At 35.4% G+C, this 14,259-nt stretch overlaps 2 protein-coding genes across 2 annotated transcripts in view; one reads left to right on the top strand and one right to left on the bottom strand.

Moving 5' to 3' along the window:
* Positions 1 to 14,259, top strand: part of LOC105199594 — a 294,478-nt gene that overhangs the window by 95,553 nt on the left and 184,666 nt on the right. The window lies entirely within an intron of this gene.
* Positions 3,191 to 14,259, bottom strand: part of LOC105199592 (neuroligin-4, X-linked) — a 134,111-nt gene continuing 123,042 nt past the window's right edge. The window contains exons 5-11 of the mRNA XM_026137038.2: positions 11,044 to 11,276; positions 10,269 to 10,481; positions 9,120 to 9,258; positions 6,737 to 6,888; positions 6,531 to 6,649; positions 6,080 to 6,210; positions 3,191 to 5,973 (exon numbers count right to left, since the gene is read on the bottom strand). Of these exons, the coding sequence (XP_025992823.1) occupies positions 5,392 to 5,973; positions 6,080 to 6,210; positions 6,531 to 6,649; positions 6,737 to 6,888; positions 9,120 to 9,258; positions 10,269 to 10,481; positions 11,044 to 11,276 (1,569 nt within the window). The 3' untranslated portion in view covers positions 3,191 to 5,391. The remainder of the gene's footprint in view (positions 5,974 to 6,079; positions 6,211 to 6,530; positions 6,650 to 6,736; positions 6,889 to 9,119; positions 9,259 to 10,268; positions 10,482 to 11,043; positions 11,277 to 14,259) is intronic.

Below are 14,259 nucleotides of genomic sequence, written 5' to 3'. Positions count from 1 at the left end.
ATATACCTAAATTAGTTTTAATGAATTTCAATAATTTGAAAAATTATTAAGTTAAAATGGAATCATATATAACGTTTGGCCGTTTGTACAAAATGAAATGCCTACGCAATGAAATGCTACGCCAAACGCAAACACCCGTCGAATATTTCTCTAGAAGCTGATCAATTGAGAATTGTCAGAGAAATAAATCAATTATTAGCCGTGCTTGACGCGAAACCTCTACAAGCCCTAGCAAACGATGCTATCTCTTTGTACTTAAAAATCATCTTATTATTTCAAATGGAATTTGGAATTTATACGTTATTAGTTTTATAATATCTATAAATTTATTTCATTGAATCAAATTCAATAAGGAAACCAATGAAATAATTACCACTCAATGAAATATAAATTTATTTATTTATGTAGGTACATTATTGTTTGATACTCATAGTTTTATAAATGTATTGTTTCTCGTTACAAAAGATTTTTTTCCTTAATCAGAAAATTGTAACTACATATAATATTAAACAAAATATTTTTTAAAGTTTCTATAACGAAATAAATTTTTGAAAAGTGATGATCGAGTGCAAAGAGATGGATGTGAAATTGTCTTTCTAGCCAGTCCCTATATAACGTGTCGTGTAGCGTTAATTCGACAGTGTTGCACAGCAATATTGAGTATGTACTGCGAGATGGTTTTTTCAAGCACTATTTCGAGGCAACGCGTTCGAGGGCGGATCTAGTAGGGTACATGATTTAAAGAAAATGCGAAGACTCAGTTATTTTCACGCGAAGCTGTATCGTAATCATCACTCATGTTCACATAAAATTTGTACTATGTGATTATGATTTATTAGCACAAATATAACATACTGACCCAGTGTTGCAGAATTAATTAATTATGTCAATTATTATTAAAATTAACTATTGATATTTATAAAAATTAAATATTAATACATGGTATTCCTATTTTATGTTTAACTTATTTATTTTCAAAGTTTATCAAATTTATGAAATTTTATTAAATTCTATTATTTTATGGAATTTAAATCAAATATGTGTATTTGTCATTAATTCATAAGTGAATTAATTAAAAGTAAGTTAAAATTAATTTTATTTACCAAGTACACTCCTAATTAATATTAAACTTATTTAGATGGATAAAAATGTTTTTAAATTCCACGAGAGATTTATAGGGTGGAATTTCTCTCTTCTCCTTAGATCCGCCCTTAGAAATATATTACTATTTTATTCATTTCTGTAGGGAAAGGCAATTGCCTGCGATAATCCAAGACTAACAAAGTGAAGAAAATGCGATCGTAAAAATTCATTATAAATATTCTTAAATGATTTAATTCAGAAATTTATAAATATATATAAAAAAAATGATATATAAATTTATTACGAACGGAATGTAAATGGTTCCTGTACTAAAAAGAAATCTGTGCGATAGTGACTATAATCGAAAAACCTATGGATCCAAGATAATTGCGGGCAATGTCTTTCCCTTAATGTAATTGATAAGTAAACCGAAGTAAGCCGATCTAGTCGAAATGATCGTCGTGTAACGAATTTACATTGGTAGTCATTTTAATTTCTAATTGATTGGTAACTAACGGTGATTGATCTTTCAATCATCAACTACTAGTTCTTATGTGACCTGATTTGATATTAGGTATTACATTAAATTCAGCCTATATTATTAGTCAAATTAATTAAACTTTTTGAAATTAAGTAATTAATTAAATTAGTTGAGAACTAGTACTAGATTAATTAAGAAACTTGTAGAATTAACGAGTTTTTTACATCTTGTCATTATGTAAGAGCTTTATTTGATATTATTATTGATATTGCTATTACTAAATGTTTAAAAAGTGCTGAGATACTTACCGTAAGTATAATAATTTAATATTTAATGTTGAAAGGAGGATTTGATAACAAATAGATTTAATTAAAGTGAAATGACAATTGAAAACGAACGTTCCGGCTAGAGCGGAGCCTCAAGTGCATTTACGACTTATTATATATATATATTACAAAGGTATATATAAATATATAAATATGTCGAAACAAACTTCGTTATAGGAGTGGTTATGTCAAGCGAGAGGAGGAGCGATCCTTTTGCTGCGATTGTTTCTTGTTTGCTGTACCGTAAGACAAAATCATAGAGTAGCAATGGCGGGATTATCATTTTAGCTTTATGCTACATAGTTGTAGCAAATGCATACACAGATTGCATCGTATTATTGTAAACGATTAGAGGGAACCGGATAGCGAGTTTTGTGCGGGCAAAGACGCTTTTGTCCGCAGAATGAGCCACGATCAGAGAAACGAAAATGTTGACAATTTTCTGTTCTTTACATTAGATTATCTGTAATGTTTACAAATAAGCTTTTACTAATTAATAGAAATGCATGAAACGTATACATACTCAGCTCAATTACAAATTAACAATAACGATAATAACCAGTTCAGAATTGCAATCTGAATCAGAATATTCTTGTATTAATATTTATATTACAAAATCGATACTCCTTCACTCTAATTTTAAGCATTGATGTTCCATTTGTGACGTTTAGATTTAAAGTTACGTTATCTAATTTTTATTTTATTTTATAGTTTTATATGTCAAACATATATTTTTAATCTCAAGTATTGACAATTTTAACAAATTGAACTTGTATTGAGAGAAATTCTGAGAAAAAGAGAGCGAGTCTAGGCATTCGCTTTAACTGCCATTAAAAGCGGGCTGTAGGTATCTCTGATCAGGGTTCGTTTGTCGAGGTAAAGGAACCAACCCCATCTTTTTGTACCTTGTGTCTTAGATAGAGCCTCGTGTTAGTTCGAATCGAGGTTCGCGAATGAAATTTTGCAAACTTGTCATAACATGTGTGTGTCGCGACTACTATATTTAAACCGTAGAGCTTCAACGAACGAGCGAATAAAGTTTTATGTTCATCAGAAAATCTCCTTGGAATTTTTAGATTTTTAAATTGCCTCAATTAAATCTCTGTACAACATTCTTATAAAAGTTATAATTCAAATGTTATCGAAAATAGACATACAAATTAATATGAGCAGCTTAGTTTTGAGTGATTTCTTTTAATTTATATTTGTATGTCCATCTTTGATCACAACATAATTCACGCTATATTTTAATCTTTCTGTTGATAAAACAATTTTTCGGGAGGGTGAATTAAACGATTGATAATTTATTATATAGTTTATTGTAATGTCAATTATATACAAATTTAAAATTACGTCCAGTGTGCTTCCGACTACGCTGACATACCGTTTTTCTCGTTGATGTGCAATATTATTACAATCAGAGGTATTCCCGAGTTTTTCGGTATCCTTCACTCGTTAACAGCGCATCAGCGACAGACCTAAACTTAATTAACCTTTATTTACAGTCGAAATTGCATTTCAAAAGTTCTTTTAACAGTCGCCCTGTTCAGATATTCAAAAAATCTTTGTTAACCCTTTAAAAATAGGACAACTCTAGAAATTTAATCTTCCTTCTTTCTTCTTGTTACTTGCTAGTTTTAAAAATGATACAAAACTGACGAATGATATGAGATTTGTGAAATTAGTAAAATTAAATTAATGAATAGTATCTAATAAAATTTTTATGTACAATAATTTTTTGAAATAGTTTTTAATAAAGTAATTTGCAATCAATTAATTTTTATGCGAATGCCTGCCTCGCATATAATTCTTTTGGACACGTTTATATTTAAAATAACATTGATTAAATTTGCAGTTGTCTCATTTTTGCAAAATATTAATGGATTAAAAACGACACGTTTTTTTTTCTATCGTAGCAGCTTTCCATCTTCGAATTTTAACTTATCACGAGAGATTTTTCATTCAACGATTCGCATTGTTTCCTTAATTCGCGATCGTTTGGCAGTATACTGTTGAGTGTGTCGCCCATTCGACTTTCTTTTATTCCTATGTTAAAAAAAAGTTATTCAATTTTCGATCGCTCACTTTTAACCCTTTCATTCTCAGAAGTTTATCAAATTTTTATTAGGCAGAAATTTGTTTCTGTTTAGTTTTATTTTGTATTTTAATTTGTAAAAAATTATCAGAATATTGCAATAATTTTACGAAATTATCAAAACTTTGTTCTGTCAATTTTTGGCGTGCTGCTAGTGATAAATTTGGTTTTTGTAAAAATTTAGTTACGTGAGAAAGAGAAAGAAAGTGTTAAGTATTTAATTGAGCATTTGAACGATCGACGTCATAGAAATAAACCGTCGTGGCAGCGAATCGAACCATTGTCATAATCATCATCACTCGGAAGAACGAGGACAGTGTCGGCACGATTCAAATCAGCTCGAGCCTTCAGTCTATATTACGTGGAAGGGTAATGAAAGAGGGAGAAGAAGGAAGAATAACAACAAATAACATAAAAGCAGATTAAAAAAGCATTATTAATTTTGATCATTAATGTTGTGTACGTAAGAAAATGACTTACTAATTTATTACAATGAATGTTTACAATAAAAATTGTAAAAAATATATATATAAATAAAAATGACAATTTTTATTAACAAAATTAAAATCTTAAAATGAAAAAAAATATAAATATAAAATAAGAATGTGAAAAAGAAAATAATTCAATTATTTTCTTGAGAGGATGAAGAGTCCTATTTAACAGATTTGTCTATCCATCGAAGACTATGTGATTTTCGGCAGTTGGTCGCAAATTCGAAAGGTAGAAAACGATAACAGTATGGCATTGCCACTAATACAGGGGCATGGCGAATGGAAGCAACAGCTGTTTGGCCCGAACACGATCGGACCCTGAGTTTTTCTGGCTCTATATAAAGGCCAGCAGTTGGCTTCCGGGATCAAAATCCCAGTTACGCCCCTGCACTAATACATACTTTTCACGTAACAATGAAAGTCCTTCATTCACTTTTCATCCTTTATCACTTCCTATCTATCGACAATATCACGGTCGCCTTGAAAAATCTTGAAGAATTGTTCCATTTTCCGTCGAGTATCATTGGAAATCATTATTCCTAAAACGGAATTTCCGTTTTGATTTCAGACTTTGTCTCTTTTAATCGTCTCTCTCTCTCTTGCGGTTTCTTCTGACGCCGTTTATAGCTAAACGAAAATGACGAAAAATCTTCTGAAAAGTCATCTCGGTTTCCCGACACTCGACGATTTCACGATTCTAATCTAAAATTTTCGGTATTCGCTAGAGTCTGATTCTCAGCTTCTCTGTGACCTGGTAATGATTGTATTTCTCTTCTGTAGTTCGTCCTGATTGTGTCCATGGTCAGACTGATAATGGAGAGCTCCATTTCGCAGTGATTCTCTGACGCTTGCTTGTTTCAGGATCCTAATTTCCTCGCGGCCATGTTAGTTGTTTGGCCGCGCGGTCTCCTAGAGTCAGACCCTTAGCTCCTCCATGACTTGAGGGTGATTGTGTCCCTTCTTCAAGGTCCCGGTACCGGTCATAGCCAAACTCTCCTGCTGGAGCTGATTCGGACTGATGATGAGATTCTGGCCAGGCTTGCCGGGCTTCGTATTCTTCGGTGGCGGGGGCGGCATAGGCACGTGACAGGTATTGTTCTGGAGGTCAGCGAACTCCGGCGGTGGTATGTGCTGGATGTGATGTCTTTCGGCGGTCTTGGTCTCCAGTTCGCCGCAAATGTTGTTCGGCATCTGGCCGTTCTCCTGGCGCTTCTTCGAGCAGCCGTGATGCTGATGGTTGCTCTTGTCGCGCTGATAATACACCCCGGCGAAAATGAGTACGTTTAGGATCAGCAGGCTGCAACCGATCGCGATTGTCACGCTCAGGGCGGTGGAATACGCCGCGAAGCCATCTTCAGGTAACGCCGTGGTATCCTCGAAGGTGATGTCGCTAGGCATGGCCGTTGACACGTTAGTCGAGGATTTCTCAATGGAAGTTACCTCCAAGGTGGTCGTTCTCGCGGTCGTTGGTACCCTCTGAATGAATCTGGGTGGCACCTGAAGAACAAGATTCTCTTTTACAGTCTAATGTAACTGAATCGACTTATTTCGATTTTGGTAACATAATTAACTAACAATTGTTTTTATAACAATATTTTAATACCTGCTCGGCGTCGAGAAGATGATGCGATCTAGGAACGTCGTCCGAGCCGGGTTTGTGAAGATCAGGCACCAAATTTAGCCAAAAAGAAAGGCGATGGGCCCTGTAGTGGTTCTTCAGTTTCGATTTGAGCTCTATGAAAGTCAATGAGTAATTCAGTTTAATTATATTATTATAATAATTTTCATGTTATGAAACAAAAATTTTCAATATTGCGTCTTATATTAAAAAAGAGTAAATTAATTAAAAAGAAATTTAATATAAAAAAATTAATTTTTTTATATTAATATGTCAAACAATTTTTTTTTTTACATAAGAATAAAAGAGAGTCGAATGAGCGACAAAATCAACAGTATACTGCCAAACGATCGCGAAAATTAATTTTTTTTATATTAAAGAAATATTTCAGAGAAAAATATTATATTCTCGAAAGAGAAACGTCATAGAGGCTCACCTATGCTAAGATATTTTTTGTGGACGGCCTCATAAGCGGTCCAGTCGATATTTTTAAACTTGGTCCTTTCTGGTCTGGAACTGAGAGGCCCAGGATCAGGAGTGCCCTCGTTCGGATTCCTGTTAAAGAGAGGATCGTTAATAGCAATTTAAATCTTTCATTTTACGAGCACCTTGCAAAAAATGATTTCCTCTCTGACAACTTACCCGGTGCGTGCAAAGTTTGTCAGATAGAGTATCACGCTCTCGGAGAGCGCTATCTCGGCCCTAGTATAGTTTTTCGGCCAATGGGACAAACCTCCGACCAGGGGCGCTCCGAAAAAATATGGCAGCTCCTCCCCGTGGATGCATCCTGGCCTCTGAAATAATAATTAACACGATGCATGGTAAAAAATAAACGCATGTTTAAAATTACATACGAAACAATAAATTCAATCTCTCTTTCTCTCTAGTTGTTTTTGGTTCAAGACCACAGATAAAAAAATTAGTCGACTCGAAGTGACTTTGATTTTGGTATTAATGGTTCAATCGTGCGGTCAGAGAGAGGGATGAAAGGAACGGCGAAGGACGAGGTAACCGCGGAATTCAGAAGAATTTTTCCGAGATCGGAGAATCCTCTTTTACGCTCGATCATACGAAAGCTCTCGTGGAATCTGCCGGGGTTCCAGAAGCATCCACGATTTCTCGTTGAAATTGTAAAAATACCTCGGCCTATTCCGCAAACTTCGAGTTTGCCCACCATTTTAACAAGCACGAGTTCGCGTCCTCGAAAAATTTGAATTATCCGCGAGAAATAGCGGAATCGCATTTTTGCCTCTATCCGACTTTTGAAGCGCTTTTTATGCTTCAATTCAAAATCCAAGAATGAAATATGATCCAATAATGATTATTGAGTTACTAAATTGATGGTTGATGTTAACAATTAGAGAATAAACTGTTGGAATGCTTAATGAATAATAGCGGTAATTAAGTTACGATTAAATTATCATTCATTAAACGAGAAATAATTACTCTTTTGATCACGGTTGTTCCGATGAATTAACATGTATATCAACATGTTGTAACTCATTTTACAATTAGTGATTAGCGTTTAGTTGAGCGGAATATGAAAATAGGCTTGCTTGAAATATCAAATACATTAAAAATGTCTCAGTGTCGAGTTATATGTTTCACTTGACGGCACAAGAATATGAAATATCCAGTTAGCGTTATATCCTTGCAAGGCGAACGTTTCGCGAATGCAACCGAAACGTTTTTCTAGATGCAGTCGTGCAGACGCAATAAGTTCGTTGCAGCGTTTACGCGCGATCCTTATTCTTCGTTGGCTTCGCGGCGCGAAACGGGAAGGGGATCGAGGGGGGCGCGTTGAACGTTTAATGCACTTTCATTTCGCCGGTGACGGCAACGGTGATCGCCAGGTCGAGGTGCCAGACGATATTCGTATGCAAAGTGCACCGGGTGTAAGGCATAAAGGTGCCGGCAGAAATGACGGTATGGGGTGAGAAGGAAAAAGTGCGCGGAAGCTGCAGGTGCGAGGCGAACGTGGAATTTCAAATCCTCCTCCTCCTCTTCCTCCTCCTCCTCCTCTTCTTCCTCCTCCTTCCTTCCATCGTTCGGGCTTCTTTAAAATTCCACTTCTTCGCCGTTGTTTTTCGAATTTACGGGGAGGATAAATATGAAGGTGATAATTTATTCAGCGAATTTTAACCTTTCGCGAAAAGTCGAAGAGAATTTTTTAAAAGAGGATTATTATTTTCCTCCAGGATCTGCTAATTCTTTAATTCTCTCTTCCTGTGTTGTTTATACACATTGCATATTTGTTTATTCCGCGTGTGGGGGGGGGGGTGTGATTATTAATTAAAACGCGGAGCATCCCTGACGTAAATGCATCAAGGATCTACGCCAGTGTATCTTGAAATAATATTTCGAAATTTTGCGTAACGGTAATAACTAATCTTATCGATGCAATTTCCGGATTTCCTTCTGCACATCCGTTTCTTGTTAGACACCCGGAAGCGAGGAGAGTGGATATTGCTGATATATGTGGCATTAATAATCGCGCCACTGAAATTCATTCAAAGTTCGAAACTAGGAGCAGGTAAAGGAAGAGGGAGGATAAGGGAGGAAAGGGGCCGTACGCCCATCGTAAGTTTCTGAAATCAGATATGAGTAAGAGTCGCCGCCATGTTGTCGCATTTCCGGTGAATCTCAACTTCTCTCCCGTATGTAAGCGTTGCAACCGGCTTTAGTAAATAAATTATGTGAAAAATACAAACGAGATTTTACATATAAATAAACCGAATTTATTTTTACTGCTCCACTTTTTATTCATAGAATTTTTTAATGTGCATATGTATTATTGAGCTTGCTATATATATTTAAACTCTATAAAAACAAGCAAAATTTATTGCACATTAGATTTATTATCAAAGTTCATTAATTTAGAAAATAAACAGAATAATATTAAAAGTATATATAATATCACAGAAATAACTAGAATTTAAATCTTTCTAGATTTTTTAACATCCAGATTTCTCCAATTCTTTTTCATTCCATCTTGCGCGATAAAAAGTATATTCTGATAACAAACCTGAGGATAGTCTCCGAATTTTGTTTGATAGTCGAAGACATATAGATAGGAGTTCCTATGGGATTGGCTGTGAAGATCCGCGGTTCTCGTCGCCGGAGCAACCGTATTCGCGTCCCCCAGGGCTTCTAGAGTCTCGTCTCTGAAAAAGATGTATGAATTCTTTTTGTAGTTTTCTTGTAGAATTCTTTTTATAAATATACTTGGCAAATTTTTGCCAAACTTTGACTAAAAATAAATTTAGAAATTAATAATAAAACAAACACGAATAAAGTGTAATTGATAGAAATTCTGTGCAATTTAAAATTACATTTATCTACATACAGATTGCGGCCCGAAAATTTGAAAATCCTTGTATTTTTTCACGAAAACTTAAACATCTCGATGAAAAAAAATTGTAGAAAAGTTTTCAAACACTATTTCAAAGAGCAAAGCTTTAAATCTGTGTTTTAATCCAGCCTTTACATTTTGTTTCAATAATTACGTAAAATCGAAAATTGATTTTTTCAATTACTTTGTTTTATTTTTGAAGCGTTGTAACATGATGAAATATCGAATAAAATTTAATATAAAAATATTTTAAAGTAGACTTTCGACGCTTTTTTTTTTTTTTTTTTTTTTTTTAATTGGTACGGTGATCTTTTAATATCAATTTTTTTTGTAGGAACTCATTTTTTATAAAATGTTTTTTAAGCTTTAAAAAAAACTAAAAAACTGAAAAACTTATAGAACAAGAGAAAAAGTTGATTAATGTTTTTCATAAATTTATAGATATTTTTAAAAAATTTTGTAAACATTTTTTAACATTTTACTTTTTATGAAATGCATAAAGATTGCAATCCTTTTCAAACATTTTGCTCGCAACGTATGTATGTGTGTATTTGTTTTATTATTTAATAAATACATACTATAAACTAATATTTATTTATAATGGAACAAATAATTATAGTTAAAGAAGTGTAATTAATGTACGACTAAATATTGCGATTGATTTATTTGCCATCAATAAAATGAATAATAGTTGAAAATTAATTTAAATAGATATGCGAAACGATAATTAAAATAAATACAATAATGTTGTCAATTGCTTGATATATTTTACAATAATATTGCTTTGAAATTTATTTTCAATTAAATTTCCTCAGAATTTACCTAATATTGACGGGATGTTGCACAGGTCGCTCCCAATCCGTATACTCGTTTATTATGGTTGCTAGGATCTCTGGTTGGTGATACGTGTACGTATTCCGCACGAATTCGCGCAGGATCTTCGTCCTTCTGTCGGCTTCGATCCCGTACTGAGCATCGTCGGCGGTTAACGAAAAATACGCCTCGGAGCGAACAACACCCACCATCAAATCGTACCTACGGAAAAGAGTTTTTCATCAAACCGTTTAAAAAGAGATAAAAAGTTTTACGAAATAAATTAACGTGTTCGCTACGTACTAAATATTTACGGGTTTATGTATGAAAGTTTTAAGTATGAAAAATTCCCTGAGAAGTCTTTTTTTAACAATCTTGCGAATCTTGATCGCCTTTGGGTCTACGTGGAATTCTGATGCCACGTATTATGCAATATTCATTAGAATTATTGAAAATTTTACAAAATTAATTACAATATAAATATAAAAGGTTCAATTCTATCTACATTTGAATTTGTGGAAGGATTCTTAAATACTTAGAATCTTCCATTAGCACTTTGAATACTAAAATTTTTCGACGTTTACAGTCTTGTTTACGCGAGCTTGTCGTCTTTTCCAACGGGAAATAAAAGAGTTATTCTTGATGTTGTAAAATGCGATTTTATCTTTCTTCGTGATGTTTCTGCAGAACTCTGGTATTGTTTCTCGCGCTATTTATTTTCTCTTGCCTCGGTGCTCGATTTCGCTAGTTATAACGATTGAAACAAAAAGAGGAGCTACGATACCTCGACAGTTTTGCCACGACATCCTTCCTCAGAAGGATGTTGTTGAGCGTATTGATCGTGTCGACTTGCAGGGTGTAGTCCTGATCCTCCGGATCGCCAGGATCGATTACGACGCCGTCTATACTGGGGCCAAAGGCCGGCGCGAACTCGAGCCCTTTAACAGGCACAGACACCAATTCGCTCAAGGACACATCTCTCAGACACTTGAGCAGAGCCTGAGGATCTTCCGCCACCTGCGACAGAATAAAATCAACACTTTAGAAGAATCATAACCATCAGAATTCTCCATTATCACATTTTATCCTCTACAAGCGTAAGAAAGAGAAGCATTAACGTTTTTCAATATTTTTCAATCTTCTTTTAGTGAAAACGATGTAATTTTCGAGTTTAAGCGACTAAAAAAGGATGGAACTTTGGAAACTGGGTCTCAGGGAAACAAATAAATAACAACGTCGTACTTCTCATTTAACTTCGAGCAGACTTTAACAGAATCGTAATTGCGCTTAATTACAATTATAAAACGTAATTATATGTAACGTGTAGATAGTAATTAAACTTAATTACAATCTCACGAGCGATATCAAAAGTCGCAATTAACGATATCCCTCATTTTCGGTGAGAAAATGAAAGCCCGGATTGGCCATGGAACTTGTCATTGCAATTAAGGCCGCGTGCTGCGGGATACCCCATTAAGTCGTAACATTTAACGCGATTGTGCCGGGTAATTTTATCGACACAATCAGACGCGCTCGGACGTGGAGAACGACGGTCTCTCTGTTCACGTGGGCGCGGGCGCGAGCAATTTGCACGCACGCAGGACGTCGCATTTAGTCAGCGGGCGATTCGACATTCGATTGCGGCTAGCCGCCGCGTCTGCATCGGGAGCTGGATTTCCAAAGACGATTACCGACGCAAAAGCAATTTATTTGCGTGCGACCCAGAAATTAAAGCGAATCGTCGCCATGGGTGAGAGACCCGGCCCGGTGGCCGCCTCTCGGTCCACGCTCTTCGGACACGCTCCAGCGCCGTTAAATTTCGTTGAGCGACGCACGAAAATCTTGTTTACCTTGCCGGCAGTCTGTTCCCCTGTGCAGGATGGTTGCCTCGTTAAGGCGCGCCTGTCTTGTTCCGACTGCATATCCTCGGCGGGAAATACCGTCGGAAAATGTCGACTCTTTCCCGACACGATCCGGCAACATCCCGCGCAAAGCGCATCAACTCTGATACGTCTTCCGTCCTTCTCGGCCGATTTGTCACACGAGTTATCCCATGCGTTATGTCCCACTTTATCGCGCGCGATAAACAGATGAAAGAAAGAAAGTGCTTTTGTCTTGAAAAATAAAAAATATTTCTTGCATAAACGTGACAAGAACATCGTTTAAGGATGCGTCGAATGCGACCTGTTTTCAAAATAATGAATAAAATTATGAAGAAATTACAAATTGCTCTAGATCGCATTTGAAATACAAAAAATTTGCCGGCGATTTTCTCTACCTCGATTCAAAATTATTTCGATAAAAAGTAGGATACTCTAATAAAAATGTAATTAAGAAATCAAATCTGAATTTTTAATACAAATATTTTAAGCGTTTAAGATGATTTACGTAAAGTTTCCTTGCGATGCAAAGTTGTTCTGTGAATAAACAAAACTGCAATAAAACTTTGCATAAATAATTTTGAATATTTGAAGCACTTGTACAAACAAATCAAGATTTTTATCATTATTTTTAAAAATAATTTAGCTTCTAGTACTAAATAAAGTAAGTAAACTATAAAAATGTGTTATTAATTAAAAATGCAATGTTAGTCACACAACTTTCATGTGTACACAGTTTATTTGATGTATAAAAAGTAATATTTTCAATTTATTTTACAGGGATTCTAAAGCGTGATGCATCCTTAAATATGACTCTCTTTATTAAATGTACTATTTGAAAATAAATATAACTTTGCTCGAAGGGACAATTTTCATAGAAACGGAAATAAAATCGATAATAAATAAATTTTGTTCTTTGCTCTCATTGATTTTTTTCGAATAATATTAATTCGGAAAGAAGCTCGAATCGTTGGCCGAAAAATACGGTTTATCGGGCCTAAATGATCCCCGATTTGTGGTTTGCGATTGAAGGTAACGATTAAATGAGGATTAAACGTTGATTGTTTCTCGATGTTTCTAAAAGCGTCCCGTGCGAAAAAATGGCGCGCCATGGAAATGGAAATTGAGATGGGGATTATATTATGCCGTTTGGCTTGGCGAATTTGTAGCGGGAATCAATTTTATTTCCACTACCACCTTCAGCCGTACGCCCGAAATATCCACGGGGGAAAGTTCGAATTGGAAAAACACTGTCGGAACCGGGTTATCTTTTATTGCGTTATTTTTGATGGACGAGAAAACGCGACGGGGCTTCTAGATATCGAGGCTTTCCTCCTCCTCCTCCTCCTCCTCCTCCGAGGATCGGGAATATCGTCGCTGGAATTTACAGCGGTGCATATCAATTTCAATAAGGAATACGTCACGACGGCTCTGCGGTTATAAAGTGAGCCAAGTACGTAATTCACCTTTAATAAAATAACCGTCAACCGGGGACAACATATTTTTCATGGGTCGTAGCGCAGGAAGTGTATCCAGAGAAAAAGAGAGAAGCATGGGAAAAGAAGAGGAGAGCAGGGTGGGAATGACGAATCTGTGAAATAGTGATGTACGATAGTATCTTTTATTGAAATTTGAATTATAAATTGAGTTATGAATCGATTGAAATTTGAGCTATCATTTCAGTTAATGCCATTTCCTGTAAAATTGATATATAAAGCGTTATTCGAACGCAATCAAGAAATTTCTGGCCGATAAAATAATTGTCACGGCTTCACAGTAGCTGTACGCGTACCAAATTTGCGTCGCACAGTCTGCAATTTGCGAAATTTAACGTCCCTTTTATTGAAAGTGCGCGCGCACTCGCCTATTGGGGCCGATGTCTCGAGTGTATATTAGCTTAATTGAAATGCGCCGTTAATATAATTGGTATTGCGTAATTAATGCTGTAAAAACACCGGGTGCGCGAGTATACTTGCATTTGATATTTTAATTTATGCTCGGCCGCTTTTACGCGGTCGTTTCGCCGCCGACGATCGAAATTATCGCGAATTATATGAGCAGCACTCCAAAAGCGAGCGAATAAGAATTAACGCGGAAAGAGTGTCGACACAATGAAATAT

This window comes from Solenopsis invicta, chromosome 13, assembly GCF_016802725.1.
Source record: "Solenopsis invicta isolate M01_SB chromosome 13, UNIL_Sinv_3.0, whole genome shotgun sequence".
In the NCBI taxonomy this organism is placed as follows: Eukaryota; Metazoa; Arthropoda; class Insecta; order Hymenoptera; family Formicidae; genus Solenopsis; species Solenopsis invicta.
The sequence above is the reverse complement of the archived record's forward strand: the minus strand, read 5'-3'. Positions and strand labels throughout refer to the sequence as shown.